The 23,102-nt window shown below is 42.6% G+C and overlaps 1 protein-coding gene across 3 annotated transcripts in view; it reads right to left on the bottom strand.

The window, feature by feature from the left end:
* The window catches only part of FRMD3 (FERM domain containing 3), a 309,481-nt gene that overhangs the window by 97,360 nt on the left and 189,019 nt on the right, over positions 1-23,102 (bottom strand). For all 3 annotated transcript variants that reach the window (XM_009244544.3, XM_054519443.2, NM_001132757.2), the window contains 2 exon segments: positions 11,347-11,425; positions 4,086-4,183 (listed from right to left, as the gene is read on the bottom strand). In XM_009244544.3, coding sequence (XP_009242819.1) covers positions 4,086-4,183; positions 11,347-11,425 — 177 coding nt within the window.

The raw sequence follows: 23,102 nt of genomic DNA on the forward strand, positions 1-23,102 counted from the left end.
TGCAAATGTCAGCTTGCAGAGTGGTTGGTAAGGGAGGGCTTCGTTTGTCAGCGTGCACTTTTCTTTCCAGGAAATCTTGTGAGATATTATAGACTTGCAATGCTAAACACTGCAAATGTTAGAAAAGTCAGAGAAGAAATGCTATGAAGACTGCACCAGATTGCTGACAAGATTAACACTGTCCCCATCACAGGCCCTGCTCTCTGATTCCCTAAAGCTTGTCTTTAACTCTGACCTCTCCTTAAGCAGAAGGCAGGTTTTTTTTAATGAATAAAGATTTCTAGCTATTCATACCAAGAGGAGTTGGGTAAGCAGCCATGGTTCTCCCTCCTGCTCATGACTTGGAAGTTGAAGTTGTGAGAAATGGCATACAACTGGAGGCCCTGCGGTTTGAAACCAGCTCTAGCACTTTTCTAAAAGGATTCAATTCTAAGAGAAAAATCCAATGAGTTTGAAGTGAATGGGTGAGTAAGGTCAGAAACAGTAAGTCTAAAAAGCAACAGGCTTTCCCCTGGTTTGGAAAGGACACATTCCAAAAGAATTTGAGATGCAGGACCTTTAGCTCCAGGGCCAACTCCTTCAGGAGCTTTCTCTGACCCACCCTTGCTAAGTCAGGAGCCCTCATAGCAGGGACCGGGCCTGTGTGTTCCTCCATCTAGCCATCAACACAGGGTCACAATGGCCTGTTTCCTTATCCATCTTCCCACAGGAACTTTGTATTGCCATGTGGCCCCCTAGCAACTCCTCAGGAAATATTTGGAGAACACATGAACAAATGAATGAATGAGGTAGTGATACCATCCCAGCAGGCGGCCAACCAATCTTTCCCGTAGTTAAATGAATCAGGCACAATCATTTAACTAAATGTTAAATGAATCAGGCACAGTCATTTAACGAAATGTTAAATTTAACTAAACGTTAAATGGTTGTGCCTGATTCAATTAACCATGGTTAATCAGGGCATGTTTGAAGCTTCGGTATATTCTGAGTTTATTAAAAACAGTCAATCAAGCTAGGTGTGGTGGTGCACACCTGTAATCCCAGTTACTTGGGAGGCTGAGGTAGGAGCATTGCTTGAGGTCAGAGTTTGAGACCACCCTGGGTAACACAGTGATATCCTGCCTACAAAAAAATACAAAACCTGTCAATCACCTGGAGTCCAGGCAAGTGCCCCGATTCATTTCAGGCAAGTGCCCCGATTCATTTAACATATTTAGTGGAGAACCTGCTGTGTGCCAGACACAGGAAGACTGCTGTGAAAAAGCACCCAGATCCTACTCCCATGCAATTAGATTCTATATAGGAGGAAATGCACGATAAGCCCAAAAACAACTCAAGATCTAAGTGTTTGCAAGAAAACACAACAGGGCTCTGAAAAAGAATGACGTGCAGGAGGGAGCTGCTTTAGCTCGAGTGGTCCAGGTAGACTTATCAGAGGAAGTGACTTCGGGACTGAGTTCTGAATATCCAGCAGGGGTCAAGATTTCTACAGGGGTTGAACATACCAGGCAGAGGAGATAACTTGAATTCCTCTGTGGTGCTGTTTTGTAAAAGGAACAGGAAAGATATTTTTACCAAGAAAGAATATAAATAGATCCCAAGGATTCTGTGTGTGTTTTGCAATTTGTATTATGAAAGAAAATGCATTGCATATCTTGAATATGCTCGTTGGATTCAGTATGTACAGGCAGCAAAACTCCAGGTGATTGACTGGTTTTGTATTCCTTGTGGAGACAAGGTCTTGTCTATGTTGCCCAGGCTAGTCTCAAACTCCTGGCCCCAAGAAATCCTCCTGCCTCAGCCTCCCAAGTAGCTGGAATTACAGGTGTGTACCACCACATCCAACTTGATTGACTGTTTTTTATAAACTCAGAATACACTGAAGCTTAAAACTTACGCCTTGAAAGAGCATTAGCAAACAAGACAATGAGGGGCAACAGTGCCTCCTGATTGCTAATCACTTACTCCATCTTCCCTGTTACTCTGTAAGAATAAGCAGTTCTGAAATGCCCATCTATATCTGTATTTGTGAATGACCTGCAGAGCTGCCGAAGTACTCACCTGAGAATCAGACCTTTATGAACCACTTTTACTGAATTTGCTATAAATGACCACAGACAGCACTGCATTTGAGAGCCAAAAGGTCTTTTTGAGGTCTGCCAGTCCATTTCCCACTCTACTTTCTCCACAGTGTCTGTGTGTGTGGTCAGTAATAATAGCAATGAGGGATAAAATAGGGCCCTGATCGTCTGGATGGAGGCTCCGTGGCCTTATTTCAAACAGAAAACAGGATGGCGAGCTTTCCATTATAGATCCATATTGAGCGTGTCCTTGGAGAATTGATGGTAATTCACTAATGGCTAAATGCATTCTGAAATCCTCATATGCTGGTCTGTTGCTTGGATTAGTATCGATTCCCTTGTCTCTTACCTGAGACAGTGCACCCTAACTCAAGATGTGCAGCCTTCACCATGGAGGAAGGGAACTATGGGATTTACAGTCCTTTCACTCCAAGGTAAGAGAGGCAGCTTTCAGAAACACGTTCTCTACCTCAGTGTCGGTGAAAGGGCTGTTTCCCATCACAGTATCAACCATAGTGCTTTAAATGGGAAAATACCCAAGGGTTTTAACACCTCTGCCAAAATCTGCTATCCAGGATGAAGCTGTTCCCAGGGAAGGGGGCGAAGAACAACACACACACCCACTTCGGAATTCTCAGAGAGACCAAACACAACTGAGAAGAGGATCAAAGGAACTATTTCACAGCACAGAGCATCCCACAGGGAGGGCAGTGGGCCACAGGGGAATCCCCAGGAGAATGACAGCTTTCTCAATCAGTGACAAGCTCAGTGTTGTGGTAGGCAGATGATCATCACCGATGACCAGCTAATGGCCCATCAGAAGCTCCTGTGTTATTCCAGATCCACTGGAAGATTGACATAGTCATCTCTCTCTCTCTCTCTCTTTCCCCCTGCCCTGCCTTCTCTCTCATAAACATGTCATTAATGTTCATGCTACCAACAGCTGGATCATCTGAGTCCCTCCAGCTGCCTCTCAACTGGCCCAGGGGAACAGAACACCTGAGCCATTTTCACTTGGGTGTTGGGCCCATCCGTGGCCATATGGTGCCTCAGGCCCTGGAGGCCTCCTTCCTTCAAACCACTTTCCTTACTAGGTGGAAACATTCAGAACCCAACCCACATCAACACATTAGCTATTTCCCCTAGGGTTTGTTCAACTGGAAAAAGAACAGTAGTCACTTCTAATGGGCCTGCGCTACCCCTGGCCTGGTGCAGAGTGGTCTCTGAAATCACATGGCCAGGAAGGGAGGATGACTATCCCATTTAATGGATGAAGAAACTGAACCCTGAAGAGCTTAGGTAACTTGGTAACTTATCCATGGTGAACCATCCAGGAAATGGGAAGAAAGATTCAAATGGTGGTGTGACAGTTTATGAGACTTGTGCTCTCCTCACCACGCCCATAGCTAGAAGAGCTGAGGAATTAGACATGACAGACGTGTACATATGTATACACATACACACACAAATAGATAGGATGGATGGATGGATGGATAGATAGATTAGGTAGATAGATAGATAGATAGATAGATAGATAGATAGATAGATAAATAGATGTACACAAAAATGCTTCCAGGGATGACCCCTTTGTTTAACACCTATCTTCCTAGAGGCAGATTCCCTCCTCAATATGTCCATTAGGCCTCTCACCTAGCATTTGGAACTGAGAACATACAATACCCACATCCCTTCAGAGCTTCTTATAAACCCACCCATTCCACATTCCAGCCCCTTTGAAAGAGAGCTTCTGACTCTGACTCATGGGATCTTGAGGGACTCTGTTTTTGCAGAGGCTCCTGTGAACATCTCAGCCCAGCCTTCCACCGGGACCCCACTGGCTTGGAAGGGAAGGTGAGTTGGGGTTCTGTTGCTATGTACCCAGCCCTACATGGTCTCCAGCCACAGACACAGGCAGGATGTCCACGGGTGGGAGAGAAGGGAGGCTTGAAACAGCCGGAGCTCCACAGTGCAATGGTGGCGTGGGTGAGCTGTGGCCAGACTTACCTTGAACAATACAGGCACCCAGGTAGGCAGCATCAGAAAAGGAGCACAGCAGGCGGCCATGAAAAATGTCCCTTTTAATCTGAAGGTACAAAAGGTACCTGCAATACAAAAGGAGAAATGGTCACCCTAACTTTTGGCTGAAGTCTGGAAGAAGTAGGATTGTTCATGCTTAGCTCCCATGGTGACCAGAGATTTTCCCAGCTCTAAGGACTGACTTAGACATGCCCAGCCCTTTGTAGAACAAGCAGAGGAAAGCTGAGAGGGGCCCTCTGAATTCAGAAAATCAGAAGTGTCTGCCGAGCAGATCTTATCAGCCTCCAAAGCTGAGCAGGCTCGGCCTTTTCAAAGAGGCATGAGAAGAAATGAGGAAAGCCACAGGACCCAGTGGCCAGAGCTCCTGGCAGCAGCTCCCTCATGAGGACAGCCACGGCCACCGTCATCACTAGCTGCATCTCAGGTACATGCTGCCCAAGCTCTGTTTCAAATGGAGAGCCAGGAAACGGACTCAACCCGTACATAAGGCCAGCCTCATCATTTCTTAGGGGCAGAGAGACACATTAATCAACCTCAGACAGACACAGTTATTATGAGGCCAGAAAGGCAACTAACTGATTCACAACTAGAGTTGTCATCTGTGTAGAGTCTCCCCACTCCAGGGATGGCACACTCAGATGCCTGCTGAGGTCAGGTACACAGTGGCCTGTGACACGGGCAAGTCACCTGTGCTGGTGCAAGAAGTGCTGGAAGCAGGATGGGACACAGCAGCTCCCTAGAAAGGGGGCAGCTACCACACAGCTCCAGCCTAGTGCTGCCACTAGAAAAGCACTTTGTCCAGTTTTTCCAGAAAAATAGCGAGGTAGGAGGCAGGCAGCAGAGCAGGGTGCCAGGTTGCAACCCCTGGCTCAGGCTCATTTTGTCCCTGTCCTTTCTGTTACTCCACACTGATCAAGCTCTCTTCCAATTTCCTCATCTTCTCAAGGTTCTTTCTTTCCAGGCTCAGGCCTGGGATCTGTTGTTTCTGAGCAGAGTAACTTTACAGATGTGTGCAGATTCTTTCCGTGCTTCCTTTAGAGTTTAACTCTCAGAAACCAATGTTTTTTCTCCTTCTCATCTTCTTGGGGGTTTGTGGGGAGCATCTCTCAATCAGTCGCAGTTATCACCTTGTGAGGTTAATTTTATGTGTCAATTGGATTGAGCCATGGGATACCCAGATATCTGGTTCAACATTTTTTCTGGGCGAGGGTGTTTCTGGAAGAGATCAGCATTTGACTTGGTGGACTGAGTAAAGCAGATGACCCTCCCCAGTGTGAGTGGACCTCATGCAATCCATTGAGGGACTGAATAGCACACAAAGGCAGAGGAAGCTGAATTCACTCTGCCTGACTGCTTGAGCTGGGACATCAATCTTCTATCCTCAGTGTTCCTGGTTCTCAGACCTTCAGACTTGGATTGGAATCTACACCATTGACTCTCTGGCTCTCAGGCCTTTGAACTACACCCCTGGCTTTCCTGGGTCTCCAGGTTACAGACAGCAGATCATGGAATACCTTGGCCTTCATAATCACATGGGCCAATTCCTTATAATAAATCTCATTATGTATGAAAGGGTGTGTGCGCATGTGTGCGTGTGTGTGTGTGTGTGTGTGTAGCCTATTGGTTCTATTTCTCTAGAGAACCTCAACTAATAAACATCTCTAGCGCCCAAGTAATTTAATCTTTACTCAGCCACAGGAAGAGTGACATGCATAATCCCCATTTTGAAGGCAAAGAAATAGAGAATCAGAAAGAGTGATTAGTGTGCTAAGGTCACAGGGATGCTGTCAACCCCAGAGCACTGGAGCTCACTGTTTCTGGGCCATTGGTTCACTGAAAGCACATTGGATCCATTGAAGGAATCAGTGGCTCACTGATGTTTTCCTTCACTGTATCTTTGTCTAACATCTGCTTTATGCTGTGCACTGTGCTGTGTGGGCACTGGGGGCAGGGTGGAGGCTCAAATGAATCTTTGTCCCCAGTTTAGTATTAAATTGTGTGCAGAGGATAAAGGCAGTCCCTAATAAGTTTCTAATTTGGAGTTTGCTATGCATTCTGTCAAAGGAACAATATTATACTCATTGGGTAAGGACTCAGACTAGCTGCCTAATCTAGTGCCTCTCACACTTTAACGTGCATACGAATTACTTGAAGAGTTTGTTAAAACTGATTCTGATTCAAAAGGTCTTGGATGGGCTTGAGATTCTGTATTTCTAATAAGCTCCTGGGAGGCCGGGCGTGGTGGCTCACGCCTGTAATTCCAGCAATTTGGGAGGCCAAGTTGAGCAGATCATGAGGTCAGCAGATGGAGACCATCCTGGCTAACATGGTGAAACCCCGTCTCTACTAAAAATACAAAAAATTAGTCAGGCGTGGTGGTGGGTGCCTATAATCCCAGCTACTCGGGAGGCTGAGGCAGGAGAATCACTTGAACCCAGGAGGCAGAAGTTACAGTGAGCCAAGATCGTGCCACTGCACTCCAGCCTGGGTGACAGAGCAAGACTCCATCTCAAAAAATAAATACAAATTAATTAATCAATTAATTAAGTTCCAGGGGATGCTGTGGTGCAGCTCCATCAGCCACACTTTGAGTAATAAGGTTCTAAACCAGTGGGCTTCTGGATCCTACCCCAGACCCAATGAAATCAGAATCTAGGCCCTCACCAAAACTTGTACATGAATGTTCATAATAACATTATTCATTATAGCTAGAAAGTGAAAACAGGGCAGGGCACAGAGGCTCACGCCTGTACTCCCAGCATTTGGGAGGCCGAGGCGGGCGGATAGCCTGAGGTCAGGAGTTCGAGAACAGCCTGGCCAACATGGCAAAACGCAGTCTCTACTAAAAATACAAAAATTAGCCAGGTGTGGTGGCTCGTGCCTGTAATCCTAGCTACTTGGGAGGTTGAGGCAGGAGAATTGCTTGAACCCAAGAAGCAGAAGCTGAAGTGAGCAGAGATCACGCCACTGCACTCCAGCCTGGGCGACAGAGCAAGACTCCAGCTCACAAAAAAAAAAAAAAAAAAAGTGAAAACAAGCCAAATGTCCCCCAACTGATGAATACATAAAAGAAACGTGGTATATCCATACACTGGAATATCATCCAACCATAACAAAAACGAAATGCTGAAGATGCTACAACACGGATGAACTTTGAAAGCATTATGCTAAGTGAAAAGACGCCAGACCCAAAAGGTGCTACACATTGCATGCTTGGATTTATATGAAACAACCAGAATGGACAAATCTATAGAGACAGAAAACAGATAAGTGGTTGCCAGGAACTTGGGAGAAAAGAGAATACTGGATGACTACTTGGGTACAAAATTTCCTACTGGGGTGATGAAAATGTTTTGGAATCAGATCATGGTGTTAGTGGCACAAATCTGTGCACACACTAAACTGTACACTTCAATATCTGTCAAAATAAACTATTTTGAAAATCCAAATTGTCTTAGAGTGGTGGTTCTCAAAATTTGGCATGCTTCAGAATTACCTGGAGGGCTTATGAAAATAGATTGCTGGACCCAACTCCCAGAGGTTTCTGATTCAGTAGGTCTTGGACAGACACCAAGAATCTGCATTTATAACAAGTTCCCAGGGGATGCTGACGCTGCTGGCCCAGGGACCTCACTTTGAGGACCGGCCCTAGACTATTCAGAATAGCAAGGTCACACAAATGCTTTAAATGATTAAATCTTAGCCCTTTTTAAGGACTCTAAACTACCAGGCCAAATACCATGAAGTTTCTTTTCTGTGTATTGAATGTATGCATCAAACATAAAAGCATTTCTTTCTACTTTTTGATGAGTTTGGCCATGAAAAATAGTTTCAGATAACTATTTATTGATAAATGAGAGGCTTGGGTTCTAATCCCATAACTCAGAAATCAATTTGGCAAGAGCTTCCTGAGAAAAGAAAAGCAGCTTTCACGTCAGAGTTTGGGGCTGTGCCCATATCAGTGATCTCAGGAGATAATCAAGAATTACTGTGGATTCAACATAATCCACTGAGTCTTGCAAATGGTTTCACATTAAGGATGCTCATTTTTTAATATAATAGCTACCAAAAAATAATGCATCTCCCTTTAGTGTCATTCCTGCATAAAAAGATTAAGCAACAAAACCCATGAGGGTCTGAGTCATAAATTATTGTGCTGCCATTAATAAAATTGCATCTCTGCAATTTTATGCACATGGAAAAATCCATGTGCATTTTTCACATGGATTGGAAGATGGTTCTTCTAAAAAAATTAAAATCAACATTCTTTTGGTAACATTCAATTGTATAGAGCATTTACAAAAGCCCCAGAAGTCTAAAGGATTGTAAGATGATTGCTTAAATGGAGAGATAAAGGATAAAGGATAAAAAATGATTTCAAATATAATTTTTGTGGTTATTTTTATTATTTTGTGTTTTTAAATTTGCCTTTTTCTTAACATTTCTTTATTCTTAAGCATGGTCATGAATATGATCTTAACTTCTCACATATTAAATTCTTCTCAAACTTTAGATTAATCTTATAATAAAATAACAATTTATCATACAAGAAAAACTAAATGCCTTCAAGATAAGAATTCAAACCATAAGCACCTGGGGCATTCCATAGTTTCTCAATTCGTTTAGAATTCTAAGGACTGTGTTGACTAAGAAAAGTCCATTTCTACTTGTATAAGGGCAGTGGAACATCTTAATTACCTTTGGAAACTGAAAGGGTCATGATATTCCACTATTCATACCTGAGCTATTCAGTCAAAGGTAGGAAAATGTTAGCAAATACAATTGAGAGGGGTGAACCTAGGGTTATTAACTGAAATGCTGTACTCTTTTACTTTCAAATGGGACTTTTTCCAACAACAAAATGTCCATCCTTAATTTATATTGTGACACATACTCAATTTTTATCCTCCAGACAAAATTATAAAGAGAACAAATGACAAAAGTGAGGCATTAGGATTTGATTTGATCTTCCTAATTACACTGTTAGCACCCTGAGGGCAGGAAAAATAGCTCTCTCTCTCTTCTCTCTCTCCTCTCTCTCTCTCTCTCTTCTCTCTCTCCTCTCTCTCTCTCTCTCTCTCTCTCTCTCTCTCTCTCTCTCTCTCTCTCTCTCTCTCTCTCTCTCTCTCTCTCTCTCTCTCTCTCTCTCTCTCTCTCTCTCTCTCTCTCTCTCTCTCTCTCTCTCTCTCTCTCTCTCTCTCTCTCTCTCTCTCTCTCTCTCTCTCTCTCTCTCTCTCTCTCTCTCTCTCTCTCTCTCTCTCTCTCTCTCTCTCTCTCTCTCTCTCTCTCTCTCTCTCTCTCTCTCTCTCTCTCTCTCTCTCTCTCTCTCTCTCTCTCTCTCTCTCTCTCTCTCTCTCTCTCTCTCTCTCTCTCTCTCTCTCTCTCTCTCTCTCTCTCTCTCTCTCTCTCTCTCTCTCTCTCTCTCTCTCTCTCTCTCTCTCTCTCTCTCTCTCTCTCTCTCTCTCTCTCTCTCTCTCTCTCTCTCTCTCTCTCTCTCTCTCTCTCTCTCTCTCTCTCTCTCTCTCTCTCTCTCTCTCTCTCTCTCTCTCTCTCTCTCTCTCTCTCTCTCTCTCTCTCTCTCTCTCTCTCTCTCTCTCTCTCTCTCTCTCTCTCTCTCTCTCTCTCTCTCTCTCTCTCTCTCTCTCTCTCTCTCTCTCTCTCTCTCTCTCTCTCTCTCTCTCTCTCTCTCTCTCTCTCTCTCTCTCTCTCTCTCTCTCTCTCTCTCTCTCTCTCTCTCTCTCTCTCTCTCTCTCTCTCTCTCTCTCTCTCTCTCTCTCTCTCTCTCTCTCTCTCTCTCTCTCTCTCTCTCTCTCTCTCTGGCAGCTAATTCAGTCACTGCCCCCTGGGTAGTAACAGCAAGTGAGAACAAATTTATCAAATAAATAATTAAAATTTTCAATCCAAAATCAGACCAAGGCTACATACTATACCATTCCATTTACATGAAATGTCCAGAATGGGTAAATCCATAGAAACCAAAAGTAGATTAGTGGTTGCCAGGGGTTTGGATGGGGACTAGGGTGGAGAATAGGGAGTGACTTCTATGGGGTACATGGTTTCTTTTGAGGGTGATGAAAACTTCTAGAACTAGATGGTGGGGAGGGTTGTCCAACACTGTGAAGGTACTGAATGCCACTGCATTATACACTTTAAAATGGTGAGATACATTTATGTCATGTGAATTTTACCTCAAAGAAAAGAAAAAACCAGGCCAGATTGCAAAATCCCAACCACTGCTTATAACGTCCATTATCTATTACCCTCGTTTCTACACACACACACCCTCTCTCCCCATCTCCCACCCCCAGCACAAACCTCACTAAATGACCGTGAGCAAATTAATAATAGAGAGCAGAACCATCTGCTCCCTCCCAAAGTCACCTCCATGCCACTAATGGTCAAGCTTACCAGAGATCCTGGATAATAACAAGGAAGCAAAATATCCAAGAACCCAAAACCTCCCCCTGCCAATGATCAGAGCAGATTACACTTGCTTTTCTGTTGCATCTGTCTGTACCTAAGCAGCTTATTTTGAGAGATGATTATAGCAAGTGATTTTTGTGGTCACCAAGCCAGAGCCTCATCTAGAGCTAAGTGTACAGCAGCGCTCTCTCTCCCGTCCTCCTAGAATCCTGCTCACAACATGTGCCCAGGTTATTCAAGGAAGCCAAACCCCCAGAAGGTACACTGAAGCTGTAGCCCCAGCAGAGGGAGGTGAGAAGGGAGGAGGTTCAAGGACTCAAAAATTCGGAGAGTTGGACTGAGAAGAGTCTGAGTGGAGGGAAGCCTGCCTCCCAGTCGGTCATTCAGCAAGTGGAAGGCAGGATGACAGACAGTGCATTCTGCCAGGCGATCTTTTCCCTCCCAGAAAAGCTGAGATCCAAAAGATAGACTAGGGACTGTACTGGGTATGAATTTGCCCATGTCTCGAAGACAGACGCCTCCTATTTATTTTTAGCACCCCACTGTCAGATGTTTTCAGAGAACACCTCCCCCATCATAGCCAGTGCTTTTTTCTGCAGTTAATTACACTCTCAATGACAATTGTTTTTTTAAAAAATCCCAAAACAATTCAGTGTAAGAGAAGCATTCCAAGCAAAAACGCTGAGTTCCAAGCCTGCAACATTGAGACGTCAGCTCTAGACAGGAGGCCGGTCTAGCCTGCAAGACCAAAGAGATTCTGGCTGGTTAAAGGCACACGTTAAACATACGAACAAACAAAAAATACCTTGTGAGCTCTTCTTTAATCTTCAAGGGTTCATGTGGGTAGAATTTCACTCTAAAGCACATGGTGTATGGTGGATGAGCTGAAACATCATAAAGAAAAGGCATGAGAAAAGCAGCAAAAGACCATGGCCTCAAACACACACGGGAAAGGCAGCCGTGCAGCCTGACAGACTAGCCTGGGGAGTGGGGGCCAGGAGGGGGTGATTGTTTTGGAAGAAGCAGATATGATGCCCAAGAAAACAAAGCGACAGCAACAACAAAACTCAAAGAAAATGCTTGACAGGACTCCCAGAGCAAATGTAGAATACCAGCAACCTAGTCAGTGAGCTCATTTTTCCACATCACAGCTCGCCTTCATTCCTTCATTCTCTCCAGCACACAGCTCCAGAGAACACTTCTCTTCTGATTCTTCCCACCCCTTGTGACAAACAAATTGCCCATAAGCACCATTCAAGTTGCTGGGCTCACAAAAGATTTTTTTAGCCTGTGAGGTGGAAAAAAAATAAATGTCACTGCACATGACTAGTTTTCCCAAAATGATGGTGCCTCTGAATTAAAATTAAGATTTAAAAGATGGAGTCAGCCATGCAGAGACCCTACTTTGCAGATTTTTAGTATTACCTATCTATAAAGGCAGTCACCTGTATGAAAATAAACACTGTTGGCCGGCCAGGCGTGGTGGCTCACGCCTGTAATCCCAACACTTTGGGAGGCCAAGGCAGGCAGATCACCTGAGGTCAGACCAGCCTGACCAACATGGAGAAACCCCATCTCTACTAAAAATACAAAAAAAATTAGCCCGGCATGGTGGCACATGCCTGTAATCTCAGCTACTCAGGAGGCTGAGGCAGAAGAATTGCTTGAACCCAGGAGGTGGAGGTTGCAGTGAGCTGAGATTGCACCATTGCACTCCAGCCTGGGCAATAAGAGTGAAACTCCATCTCAAAAAAAAAAAAAAAAGAAAAAGAAAGAAAGAAGGAAAAGAAAAAAAAGAAAAGAAAACACTTTTATAACTTTCCGGTTTCCCTGAAGGGAAAACCCTATGTAGGCTGCAATTCTGGTTGAGGTTCATGATTCTGGAGTGTTCTAATTTGCATCAAATATCCAGAACTCACCCAGCTAATGGGGATTCTACAGGACTTCCAAGACCTTCCATTATAAGATCACTACTGACTTGCAATATTACTCTGATAAATGCATACAAGTGTAGTGAGATGCATTCAGATTTCAGTTAACATATAAAATGAACATCTTAAAATCAAGGAAATAAAATAGTTAGCATTACTATTTCCATGGATCGGACATACCACTCATTTGCTTCTGTATCAGTAAAGCTACTTGGGATCAGTTCTCAGTCTACATCCAAATGTGAATATGAAACAACATCCTATTTTACCCAAATTCCTCTTTCAAGATATGCAGGGGTTAAACTGTCACCCAACTCTACACTGTCTGGACTACTCCAGATGTAGACAAATCCTTTACATAAGAAGAGCCATAGGGTTCTTGGATATGAATGTATAATAAGAATAATTTAATATGAAAAACAATTACTGAAAATGATTTGATAGCATCTAAATTACAAAAAAGAGAGCAGCATCTTGATGATCTCAGCAGAGAAAAACTGATCATACACACACACACACACACACACACACACACACATATTAGAACTCTTTTCATTCAATGCCCTACTTCCCTACCAACAACTAGCAAAATTCTTAACTGAGATGAGTGCTCCTAACCTGATCCTATGTTCCCTAGATTTAAGAAAAGAACCTTTTTTTTTCCTGAAGCACTAGGAGAAAATAGATACCTTCTACATAGCAAAGAAAAAGCTTAGAAAAATACATCATTCATCTTTAATGATATCTAGAAATTCAGTTCTAATACAAAATAATTTATCTTTAAACATTTCCCAGCTTTCTTTTAAGTTTGTTTAAAGTACCATCTTTATTAGAGATAGATAGAGATAGGTAGATAGATGATTGATAGACAGATACATGATAGATAGATAGATAGATAGATAGATAGATAGATAGATAGATAGATAGATAGACATGCCATCCTGCTTCATTATTCACTTTGTCTCTAATCCTGCCCCATCTGTCTCAGGTTCCTACCCAACTTCATCACACCCCAAACTCTCCAACCCATGTTAACAACTTTCATCTATATTCTTCCCCTCCTTTTGCCATCCTCACACAAATATAGGCCAACATGATTATATTATATATGTGGAGAGATTTTTAATTTATTCTAACAAAATAAGATCATATTGTACATGTTTCTCTCACTTTCCTCACTTAACGCTATAGCCTGCCCATCCCTCCAGGATAGTAGATGGAGATCTAACTTAATGTCTATAGTAACTACAGAACAGTTCATATTATGAATACACCAGAGTGTACTCAATTATTCCCTTTTAATTGTCATTTAGGTTGTTTTCACACTTTTGCAATTCAAACTATTCTACATCAAACCATATCCATCCTTGTGCATAGATCGCTATATGCTTGTATTTTTATTTCTATAATATAGACTCTCAAAAGTTGAATTGTTGGATCAATAGGTATGGGAAAATGTTTTAAAGAGAGCAGGAAAATAAAGTCCCCTGACTATCAGCAATTTATAAAAAGGAAGATCACAGCAAATGGCCCCAAATGAGAGCTGTCCTTTCTCTTCTTCCTGAAGCATTAACTTCTTAGTGTCCTAAGTTGGCTTCAATAAGCTTCGGAGCTCCTCAGATACAAATAGTGACTCACACTGGTTCCAAAGGATCAGGCAGTGAGGCCCAGAACTGCTCCCCAGTGCTATCCTTGACTATGTCTGAGTGTAGGAAGCCTTCCCACCCAGTTCTCCTCACTCCAAGCTCTGAGGGGAAGGTCTAGTGCTTCTCCCACATACATGAAGAGTCCTTCCATCATCTGAAGATGGCACTTGTGGGCCTTCTGAGTCGTCCCTAAAATAAACATCCCAGTCCTCTTCATTTGAAGCAGTTCTGAGTGGCCTTCACCAGCCGGCCCCTCCACCCTAAGTAGATTCTTGTCTGATCTAGGCTTCCTCAAGCCGGGGGCCCTAGGATTGCCAGGCTCATTCTGGACATAATTGTCGCCTCCTGTCAATGGTCTCCTCTCAGTGTTGATTTACCCTGAGTTTACAATAGGCCCACAGTCTTAATTCTTTTCATATCTGCTGTTGCTAAGTCACACAGAACAAGCCACTATGTTCCTGACATCTCCCTCCATTTGCTGGGATATGATCACAGGAGAAATCAATACAAGGTGCTCAAGATATGCTCACTATTGAACCCCTTGTCAGAGAAGGGATGAGAGCTGGCGGCAGGAAAAACAAGAGGAGGCACTTTTCAAGTTTAACATTTTCTATTTTTTTCTACCATCATATATGCCCTACTGTGTTTTTCTCTCATATCTAGCCAACATCATTGACCCCATGTCACCAATAAAAGAAGAGTTTCCCTGTAAGTTGGAAGAACCACTCAGTTCTGTCACAGTTATCCAGGAGTAGTCCCAGGGACCTGAACTGATGAGAAAGTCAGTGTCTTCACCCAGGCCTGACGAGGCCACTGCAGTGGGGTGGGGGAGGGGGGGCACTTTTTCCTTAAGAAACTTACTTAAGGTTCTATTAATAGACACAAAAATTATATTATTATTTTATAAAGTAGTACTGCTAAAGAATGTTCCTTCACAGGGCTGGAACAGGCTGAAAAGATAAATAATTTCCCCTAAAATGCTGATCTAGTTATGGATGACAAGATGCATGAGGGTATGGAATAATATGTCTTGTTCAGCTTTTTATCCCCAGAGCTGATTATTGATAAAAAGTTGATTTTCTGAGTGTATGGATAAATGAATTGGTGAATGATAAACCCCAGGCTCTGAGGCAGATGTCTAGAGGAACACTGACCCCTGCCATCACATTCATCCCTTGGTCCCTCTGACAGAATCAAAATACAGATCTAGAAAAGTTTGTCATCTGGATCACTACAGCAATTCCTACGATTTACATTGTGAAAGCCTCTTTTCTCAGCTTCTGTTCTTCCCACTCAACATCTGGAATAAAATTCAGGGACTCTGGAGTTGGTTACAATAGCTACTTCTAGAGGCAGGATTGATTAATTCAATCAACAATTATCTATTGTTATAGGTAACAGACATGGTTTTAGATGTTGTACAAACATTCATTGCACAAATGTTAGCAGCTGTGAACAGACAAAAATTCTGTCTTTTTTTTTTTCTTGAGACAGAGTTTGGCTCTTGTTGCCCAGTCTGAGAGTGAAATGGCACGATCTCAGCTCACTGCAACCTCTGCCTCCTGGGTTCAAGCAATTCTCCTGGCTCAGCCTCCCGAGTAGCTGAGAATACAGGCGCCCACCACAATGCCCGGCTAATTTTTTGTATTTTTAGTAGAGACAGGGTTTCACCATGTTGGCCAGGCTGGTCTCGAACTCCTGACCTCAGGTGATCCACCTGCCTTGGCCTCCAAAGTGCTGGGATTACAGGCGTGAGCCACTGTGCCTGGCCAAAAATTCTGTCTTATGGAATCAACCTAAGTGCCCATCAATCGTGGACTGAATAAAGAAAATGTGGTATATATACACCATGGAATACTATGCAGCCATAAAAAAGAACAAAATCACATCCTTTGTAGCAACATGAATGTAGCTGGAAGCCATTATCCTAGGCAAATTAACACAGGAGCAGAAAAACAAACACTGCATATTCTCACTTAGAAGTGGGAGCGAAACATTGGGTACTCATGGACATAAAGATGGAAACAGACACTGGGGACTACTAGAAGAAGAAAGTAAAGGGGGCAAGTGTTGAAAAACTAACTGTTGGGTACTATGCTTAGTACCTGGGTAACAGGATCATTCATACCCCAAACCTCAGCATCATGAAAAATATCCAGCTAATAAACCTGTGCATGTAATCCCTGAATCTAAAATAAAAGTTAAAAAGAAATTCTGTCTTCACGGAGGACACATTCAGGAGGGGTAAACAGGTATAAAAATCAAAATAAATATGTGAAATACCAGGACATTAGAAGGTCATATGTGCTATGGAAAAGAATAAAGCCAAGAAGATGTAACAGATGAGAGAAGACTGCCACCTCTGCTCCCTTTTCCCATCCCCACTCCAATCAAACCCATGAAGTACATGCAATTCTTTTTACTACCTTGAAAAAAAATAAAACACTCAAAAATCAAATCATTTAAAATTGTAAGTCATTGAACAAGGAGGTTGGGGGTCATCTTTAACCCCAAGTGTGGTGGCAATGGTTTGGGGTCAGAAGTCCAGCATTTGAGCACTGTGGTGCACCCACACCAGCTGTATGACTGCTGGAAAAGGAGCCTTCTCAGATGCAACATGGAAGCCCCCATTTACTCCCTGGGACATGTCCAAGGTCCTGAATCCCCTTGTACAGTGATGACTAACCCCTTCTCCAAGCTGCTAAGTGTCTACGCAATCCAGCTTCCATGTGTTCTTATTCTTCAACTACAGGGAAAGGGGAATGACGTAAAGAAAGATCCTTATCTGTGCCAAACATTTGGTGCAGAATCAGTAGAGGAAATGTCTGATGAAGGAGCTATCTGCGCAAACCCACAGCCTGCATTGGAGCCCTCTCCCAACAGTATCATCATGAACAGCCACTGTGCATCTTTACTAGACTGGGCAGCATGGCCACCCCACGGGAGAAGACATCCTGGCCCTGTCTAATGTGGTGCTCAGGCTTCAGCACCCTTGAGAAGGGTACACAGGGTGGTGAAAACCCCAAATCCCCCAGAGGATGAGCCCCTGAGTTTTGAAGAGGATGTCCCAACAGTGATCTTGAGAAAGCGACCTAATTTCTCTTTCCTGCTCTGCAGAGGTCACAGTGTCAGTGCCTGCCATCATGTCTACCTTCCAGATGTGTTTGGGTGGATCCAAATGGCTCCTGGCACGTGCACACAGGGCATTATCTAAATGTGAGATTGTGTTTTGTTGAGATAAACACTCCTACCAGAAGAAAAGGAAAATGGGAGGTGGAAATAGGAGGGAGGGGATGGGGAAGACTGAATTGAACTCAACTCAACAGCTGAAAAGCATTAACTCAGCCATGTAAGTGCTAAAAACAGAGCATACCACCAGAGTAGCAGAGAAGGGGAAAAAAGTGAAATCCACTTTTAAATGCCAAGAGCTTGTAATTGCACTGAGAACAGCAGGGCTCCTCTCTCACAGCCAACTGATACCTGCCAGACAAGGGCTGGGGAGCCAAGTGTCTCCTCGGGGCAGCTCAGTGGCCCCTTTTGTGTCAGCAAATCCCAGGGTAGCATCATTTTGCTGACTTGATAACACTGAGAACAGGAGAGAGGTACAGCTGTTTATAAAACAGAGACAGAATTTCTCATCTCCACATTGAGCCATTGCCCAGAAATGGAGTTGAGGATAGGAAATGATTAATTGAGCAGGATCCTAGGTGAAAGGGAAAAAGGGACTTTCTTTCTATTTCTGACCAACAACCTCAGTCAAATCTTTCAAAGATCAAATAGGATTTTTTGAGAGAGAAACATCACTTAGCAGCTTTTTTTTTTTTTTTTTTTTGACAGAGTCTCGCTCTGTCGCCCAGGCTGGAGTGCAGTGGCGCGATCTCGGCTCACTGCAAGCTCCGCCTCCCGGGTTCACGCCATTCTCCTACTTCAGCCTCCCGAGTACCTGGGACTACAGGCGCCCGCCACCACGTCCGGCTAATTTTTTTGTATTTTTAGTAGAGACGGGGTTTCACCGTGTTAGCCAGGATGGTCTCAATCTCCTGACCTCGTGATCCGCCTGCCTCAGCCTCCCAAAGTGCTGGGATTACAGGCGTGAGCCACCGCGCCCGGCCAGCAGCTTTTTTTTTTTTTTCTTAAAACCAAACATTTTCCTCCAGTCATCATAAAGTCATGGGGAAATCAGAAGCGTAATTTCAGGACTATACATACAAACTCACAATGTTTCTCATATACATTCTGATTTACAGCTAGGAAAAATCTCCCCAATTTCCTTTTTAACAATTTTTTTTATTTCGATAGGTTTTTGGGAAACAAGTGGTGTTTGGTTACATAAATAAGTTCTTTAGTGGTGATTTCTGGGATTTGGGTGCACCCATCACCCAAGCGGTATATACTGTACCCATTGTGTAGTCTGTTATCCCTCACCGCCCCCCACCCTTTGTCCCAAGTCCCCAAAGTCCATCATATCATTTTTATGCCTTATAGCTTAGCTCATAGCTTAGCTCCCACATACTAGTGATAACATGCAATGTTTGGTTTTCCATTCCTGAAATACTCAATTAGAGTCTTCAATTCCTGCAAATGCCATTAATTCATTCCTTTTCATGGCTGAGTAGTATTCCATGGTGTATATATATATATATATATATATATCATCGTAATATATATATTACATTATATATATAATATATATAATATATATATATAACATACATGGAATATTACATTTTCTTTAACCACTCATTGACTGATGGGCATTTGGGCTGGTTCCATATTTTTGCAATTGCAAATTGTGCTGCTATAAACATGTGTGTGCAAGTATCTCTTTCGTATAATGACTTCTTTGTCTCTGGGTACTGGATACCCAGTAGTGAAATTGCCGGATCAAATGGTAGATCTACTTTTAATTCTTTAAGGAATCTCCACACTGTTTTCCATAGTGGTTGTACTAGTTTACAACCACACCAATAGTGTAAAAGTGTTCCTTTTTCACCACACCCATGCCAACATTTATTATTTTTTTATTTTTAATTATGGCCATTCTTGCAGTAGTAAGGTATCACATTGTGGTTTTTATTTGCATTTCTCTGATCATTAGTGATGTTGAGCATTTTCTCATATGTTTGTTGCCCATCTGTATATCTTCTTTTGAGAATGGTCTATTCATATCCTTAGCCCACTTTTTGATGGGATTGCTTGTTTTTTTCTTGCTGATTTGTTGGAGTTCTTTGTAGATTCTAGATATTAGTCCTTTGTCGAATGTATAGATTGTGAAGATTTTCTCCCACTCTGTGGGTTGTCTGTTAACTCTGCTGATTATTTATTTTTTGTGCAGGAGTTTTTCAGCTTAATTAAGTCCCATATATTTATGTTTGTATTTGTTGCACTTGCTTTTGGGTTTTTAGTCATGAAGTCTTTGCCTAACCCAATGTCTAGAAGGGTTTATCCAATGTTATCCAATGCTATCTTCTAGAATCTTAATGGTTTCAGGTCTTAGATTTAAGTCTTTGATCCACCTTGAGTTGATTTTTGTATAAGGTGAGAGACGAGGATCCAGTTTCATTCTTATATATGTGGCTTGCCAATTATCCCAGCACCATTTGTTGAACAGGGTGTCATTTCCCCACTTTACGTTTTTGTTTGCTTTGTTGATCAGTTGGCTGTAAGTATTTGGCTTTATTTCTTGGTTTTCTATTATGTTCCATTGGTCTATGTGCCTATTTTTATACCAGTACCATGCTGTTTGGTGACTATGACCTTATAGTATATAGTTTGAAGTTGGGTAATGTGATGCCTCCAGATTTTTCTTTTTGCATAGCCTTGCTTTGTCTATGTGGGCTCTTTTTTGGTTCCATATGGTTTTTAGAATTGTTTTTTCTAGCTCTGTGAAGAATGATGGTGGTATTTTGATGGGAATTACACTGAATTTGTAGATTGCCTTCGGCAGTATGGTCATTCTCACAATATTGATTCTATCCATCCATGAGCATGGGATGTGTTTCTGTTTGTTTGTGTTGTCTATGATTTCATTCAGCAGTGTTTTGTAGTTTCCCTTGTAGAGGTCTTTCACCTCCTTGGTTAGGTATATACTTAAGTATTTATTTATTTATTTATTTATTTGTAGCTATTGTGAAAGCGATTGAGTTCTTGATTTTATTCTCAGCTTGGTCACTGTTGCCTATATTCCTGCTGTGCACATGCCATGCACAGTGATGCTAATGGATTCAACTGTGCTGCATTCAATGATGATATGGTTCGAAAGCACAAACTACCTCTGCACATATGCAAAATGACGCTTGAGCACCTAAAGGGGAGACCACTGTTCACTCATTCTCCAACTGTGACTCTAGAACTATGTGTAAATAAGCCAGCCACAGAGAGTGCAGGCTGCATTCACGACTGCTCTCTTCTACATGGAAATGATTACAATCATTAAACAACAACTGTTACTATCAGCATCATCAGCAACAGTGATGATCCTTCCCCCACTCTTACTGAAATGATAATCACTGTGTTTCCCCAGCTTCCAAAGCAGAGACAGGTTTTTTAAATCATGTTTAATTCATCTTCCTCTCGTTACAGTTCCCTCCTGTGCTTTTATCACACACAGGCATGCCCACCCACACACGTAGGCACTGACAGAGTCACTCAGAGAACTCTCTTAGGGGAGATTGGAATGCTGAGTGGTTGCCTCACAAATCCTTGGTCTCTGAATTCTCTTCCTGCCTATGCCTGCTCAGGAGAAGCTTGAAAAGAGACTTTGGAGTCCAATACTTCTAACCTCAAGTTTGTCATTTGAACAAATTGCTATGTCCAAACTTAAAACTCCCTGCCTCCATTTCCTCGTCTGTAAAATGGGAATAATAATGGCACCAACAAGAGAGAGCAGGGCATCAAACTTTCTCTGTAAAGGGCTAGAGAATAAATATTTTCAACTTTGGAAGGCTCAAGTTTTCTGTCTCAACGACTCCACCCAGTTGTGGTAGTAGATAAGCAGCCACCACCAATACATAAACAAGTGCGTATAGCTGTGCTCCAATAAAACACTGAAGTTTGAATTTGTATCATTTTTGTATGCCACAAAAATCTTATATATCTTTTGGTTTTTTTCAACCATTTAAAAATGGGAAACCTATTCCTAGACCAAAGGCCATATGAACATAGGTGGTGACTAGGTGTGGCCTGCGACCCGTCGTAGAGACCACAATGAGGATGACATGAGTTCATGACTGCAGAGCACTTCACAGCCTGCTGAGACCTGTGGACTGAATGCATAGGAGTTATTGTTACTCTAAAGTGCAGGGAAGAAACCAACATGGTTAAAGTCAAGTCCTTCAATGTTACCTTGGCTTTTACCTTGGTTGAAAGAGTGAGGGGGCACTGTCATCTCCCAGGGAGGAGTGAGGAAGAAGTGGGCATGAGACAGGTGTGTATATGAAGAGATATTTGGCAGCCCTGGCATCTAAAGGACAGCTTTGCTGCCTGAGCCGAGGGTACAACGACCCAAACATTTCAGCCAAAAGGTTAGCAAGAACACATGAAACTGAAGGCAAGAGACCCAGGAACCTGTTTGCTGCTGATGTTGTATAACTAGCCAGACCCTTGGAGTCATGTTGGTAGGTGTAAATCAACATGTAGAAATAACAACTGTAACAGAAAAATTCAACTACTTATATAACTTGGTATTGAGATTTGATACTATAAAGTTGCATCCGAAAATCAGGCATTATAAAGGCTCTCCCACCAAAGGGAGACATGAACAAAGCCTTCCTACCCACTTGGCCCACACTTGAACCACCTCTAGTACTCACATGCCGAGCATGGAACCTCCTGCCCATCATGGTTATCATTCAGACACTCATGCTGCCAACATGTGTAGTTTTGAGTCGTGTGGGCCCTTAAGAAAGGATGTGGGCATTCCTGAAGGAAGAAGAAAGCCCCTGAAAGTACTGCCCCAGAGATATAAGGACTTCCCCCAGGAGAGGCTCCTATTCCTTCTGCTTCCTCCACTACCCCTGTCACACTACCCCACTTCCCATGAGGACTGCTAGGTACTCCCTGAAACCCCTGCACACACTACTGCACCCAATCAAAATGATGTCAGTGTTGCCACCAACCATTGCATAAGCATAAAGTTAAAAATTAGAAATCTATGGCTTGTCAAAAGTGCACATCATTTAGAACTGCATGCTATAAAATTAAGGGTTTTTGTCATTACTATTGTTACTGTCCTCTCCTTCCATACTGGGAAACAAAGAAAGAGCACAACACAGAAACCATTTATAGGCTCAAATTGCATTAACTTTCTGGGAGAAGGATCAAATATAAAAATTTTGATGGAACAGTTGAACTTGGTAGAATAACAGATACCTGACCCAACCTAATGAGCTGTCTCCAGAATAAGGTAAACAAACAGGTGTCCAACGCTGGAGACCCTCCATGGCTGAAACAAAAATCATAGCTGCTCTTCTTGGAAAGAAGCTTTGGAAGAAGAAAACTGGGAAGAACAAAGGCGTCCAAAACTAAACCATAGTACTTGGGGACTTTGTACTTTCGGATTTATGTAACGAGCTGTGTTCAGTTGTATGTTTTGTTTTTTTTTTTGTTTAAAAAAATGGCATTTGAACTTCTACCTGTGCCCTAAAAAGAGCATTTTAATCCTAGTCAGAAAGCATTTATTATGAATCAATAACATGCATAACATTTTATACAAAGCCATGGAACAGGTGAAGAAATTTTTCAAACCCAGTGCTGGAGACTATGATTAGACAAGTATGGGTATACGAATGAGGATGATGATATAGGCTGCCCCTAGCTCTGGAGGCAGGGTTACAGCCACAACAGAGATTGGAAGAAATGAATTGTGCAAAGCTTTACCATCAAAACCATGTGACCAAGGTCAGCAAAAAAGAACAACATACACAAAGGGGGCTAGAGGTAGTAAGCTAAAGAAAAAGGCTAAAGAATATTGCTAAGAGTACAGG

This window comes from Pongo abelii, chromosome 13 (genome assembly GCF_028885655.2).
Source record: "Pongo abelii isolate AG06213 chromosome 13, NHGRI_mPonAbe1-v2.0_pri, whole genome shotgun sequence".
NCBI classification, from domain to species: domain Eukaryota; kingdom Metazoa; phylum Chordata; class Mammalia; order Primates; family Hominidae; genus Pongo; species Pongo abelii.